Source organism: Myxocyprinus asiaticus, chromosome 5 (assembly GCF_019703515.2).
Source record: "Myxocyprinus asiaticus isolate MX2 ecotype Aquarium Trade chromosome 5, UBuf_Myxa_2, whole genome shotgun sequence".
Taxonomy (NCBI): Eukaryota; Metazoa; Chordata; class Actinopteri; order Cypriniformes; family Catostomidae; genus Myxocyprinus; species Myxocyprinus asiaticus.
In genome coordinates this window covers 30,940,843-30,943,738 of record NC_059348.1, presented here as the reverse complement: position 1 = coordinate 30,943,738, position 2,896 = coordinate 30,940,843, and the positions used below count along the sequence as shown (strand labels likewise).

The following is a 2,896-nucleotide window of genomic DNA, read 5'->3' as shown; positions in this document are numbered from 1 at the left end:
TTACACACAGAGAGAGGTCAATCCATACCAGCAGCAGCAGATCTCCTTGAAGGTCTTCCTCATTTCTTGGCTCCTGAAGGCATAGATGAGAGGGTCAATGACCGAGTTGCACATAATGAGAATTAGATACATGTTGAAGTGTGACATGAAGCAGACACAGTAGGGGTTCCGTGGGCAGGAGATCATGAGGATGAGGTGCAAGAAGAACGGAGCCCAGCAAACCACAAACACCCCCAGCAGGATGGTAATGGTGATGGCCCCCTTCATATTCGCTGCCTGCCAGATTGGGCCATTACCAGTCAGGGCGGCAATGCGCTTCATATGCAGCCGGGCAAGGAGAAACATGTGGACGTAGAGTGAAGCCATGAGAGCAAGCATGGTAAAGAACATGCTAATAAGGCAGATAAGAACAGTTGCACTCTCTGAGTACACAATAAAGAGCACACCAGAGACCGTGCAGAAGGTCCAGATGCAGGTGATGATGATACCTGCCCGCCGCTGGGTCATGATGTTGTGGTACCTCAAAGCGTAGAAGATTGTGATGTACCGGTCCACCGCGATTGCTAACAAACTCCAAATGGAGGCTAACAATGAGCTGCAAATCATTGAGTCGAAAATGTTGTCCATGTTCTTGATAATGCTCTCACGATTGGTCAGATTACCCCCTGTAATGAGTGCCATGACTACTGTTTCAGAAGCATTAGAGACACTGACCAGCAAGTCTGCTACAGCCAGGCTGCAGATGAAGAAGTACATGGGAGAATGAAGGTTCTTGTTCTTGATGATTGCAGCAATCACCAGAATGTTCTCCAGGAGACTGACAAGCCCAAGTGTAAGGAACACCTCTGTGGAGATGAGAAGCTGCTCATAACATCCAGAAGTTGATCCCCTCTCACCCTGAACAGGCTTACCCACTGGCAAAGCTCCTTGACTGTGATTCCGATAAGAATAATGCAGTCCATGATGTTGTGAGGTGTTCATTTCCGAAAATATCCGTAGCCGATGTTTTATCTCTATCTAACTCAGTCCCGCATATCCTGCTGAATTCATCAATCAGGCAGTGTCACATTACACATCATTCAGCATGATGATCAAAGTGTATTTGCAGGTACAAGCATCCATTCATCCCTCACCTCAATAACTCTTTCTCTAAAGCAGCAGAAGTCAAACAATGGGCTGGCTAAAAGAGCCCTCTTTGCACAAAAATGTAAGAAAATTAAATGCAGACAGAGAAAAAGAGAGCATAGGAGAGAGCGAGAATGGACTGAATGTGGAAGCGCTGACTCTGAGTGAAAAAAGCAACATGCAGCATTCGGTGAGTGAGGCACACACTCACAGAGTGCTTCCAACACTTGGCAGGCTGGTGGGTGATATCCTCTAGTCCTCACAGCCACTGTCTGGCATGCTAAGTACTGACTCCGCCTCCAGCTCTCTCCGCCACTCAGAGACTGCTTTTATAGGTGAATGTAGGCTAAAGGCCTAGTCACACCAAATCTGAGACCAATTTGCAAGACAACCTGCCGACAAAAGGTCTGTTCACACAGAAACCAAAACAAATGAAATGAAAACAATTTCACCGCAATACAAACATATTTATTCTGGTTTACTGCACAGATTTTTCGGCATTCATATGTCAAAGCTTGGGATTAACAAAAACCTTTTTAACTTTAAGGCATATATTTATGTGCTTAACTGTTTCATTAGGCCCTTTCCCACCTATAGTCCTGGTACTTTACCTTTAGTAACTTTCAAGATGAGAACTCTTAAGAGGAACTGCACACCCGAGGAGACTTAACCCCCATCGTGACGTCACCTAGTGCCGACCATTTATCTTTTTACGTTTTTTGCATGTGTGATTCAAGAGAAACAACACCAACAAAATCAACAACACCAACAGAGGATGCCAGGATTGGAGCTACACTTTTGTTAGAGCAGTTTTAAACAAACTGTGGCTGCATCCAAAAATTGTAGGCAGCTGCCAAATCAGTTAATGGCTTAAATGACAGTGTTCTTGAATGAATGGAACTCTTAAGGTAACTGGTCTCGGAACAGTTTGAAAAGCACCTTTTTTCATCCTACCTCTTTATACAGCCTCCAAAGGTAGCATTTTCCAGTTTTCAGACGGAGTTTGTGTCTTCAGGTTACAGTGTACAATTGGTGCTTGCCGCGCAGCGTCCTGAAGCCGGAGTGAGTTGAGAGATGAGGCGGTCAGCCTGTTTTAGCCAAGCAGCACACACTGAAATATGAGGAAAACATGTTGAAAATACACTATAATCCTATATATCAACACAATCTTTTACAATAAAAGGCTTTTATGACTCAACATAAAATACTGTCTGAACTCACTCACTGACTTTAAAAAAGATGTCTTAAAGGAATAGTTTACCCAAAAATGAAAATTCTCTCATCGTTTACTCGCCCTCATGCCATTGCAGATGTGTGTGACTTTCTTTCATCTGCTTAACTCAAATGAAGATTTTTAGAATAAATTCTCCACTCTTTTGGTTCATACAATGCAAGTGAATGGGTGCCAACATTTTGAAGCTCCAAAAAGCACATAAAGGCAGCATAAAAGTAATCCAAAAGACTCCAGTAGTTAAATCAATGTCTTCAGAGGCGATATGATAGGTGTAAGAAACAGAAAATAATGAAGTCCTTTTTTACTATAAATCTCCACTTTCACTTCCACATTCTTCTTTTATTTTTTGGCGATTTGTATTCGTCAAGCATATCACTTTGTGAAAGCATATCTTTGTGTTTCTCACCCACACCTATTATATCGCTTCAGAAGACAAGTATTTAACCACTGGAGTCTTATGTATTACTTTTATGCTGACTTTATAGGACAACAACAAGCGCAAAGTAGTCAGGGGGCCTCAAACAATGTACAGTGCCC

The 2,896-nt window shown here is 42.8% G+C and overlaps 1 protein-coding gene across 1 annotated transcript; it reads right to left on the bottom strand.

Moving 5' to 3' along the window:
* On the bottom strand, positions 1-1,271 carry LOC127440476 (melanocortin receptor 4-like). Its single transcript, XM_051697087.1, has one exon. The coding sequence runs from the start codon at positions 979-981 to the stop codon at positions 1-3; it is 981 nt and encodes a 326-aa protein (XP_051553047.1). The 5' UTR covers positions 982-1,271.
* Positions 1,272-2,896: the final 1,625 nt, after the last annotated feature.

Bases quoted from the DNA above. Each gene is read 5' to 3' on its own strand.
- LOC127440476 (XM_051697087.1), bottom strand. From the start codon at position 981: ATGAACACCTCACAACATCATGGACTGCATTATTCTTATCGGAATCAC.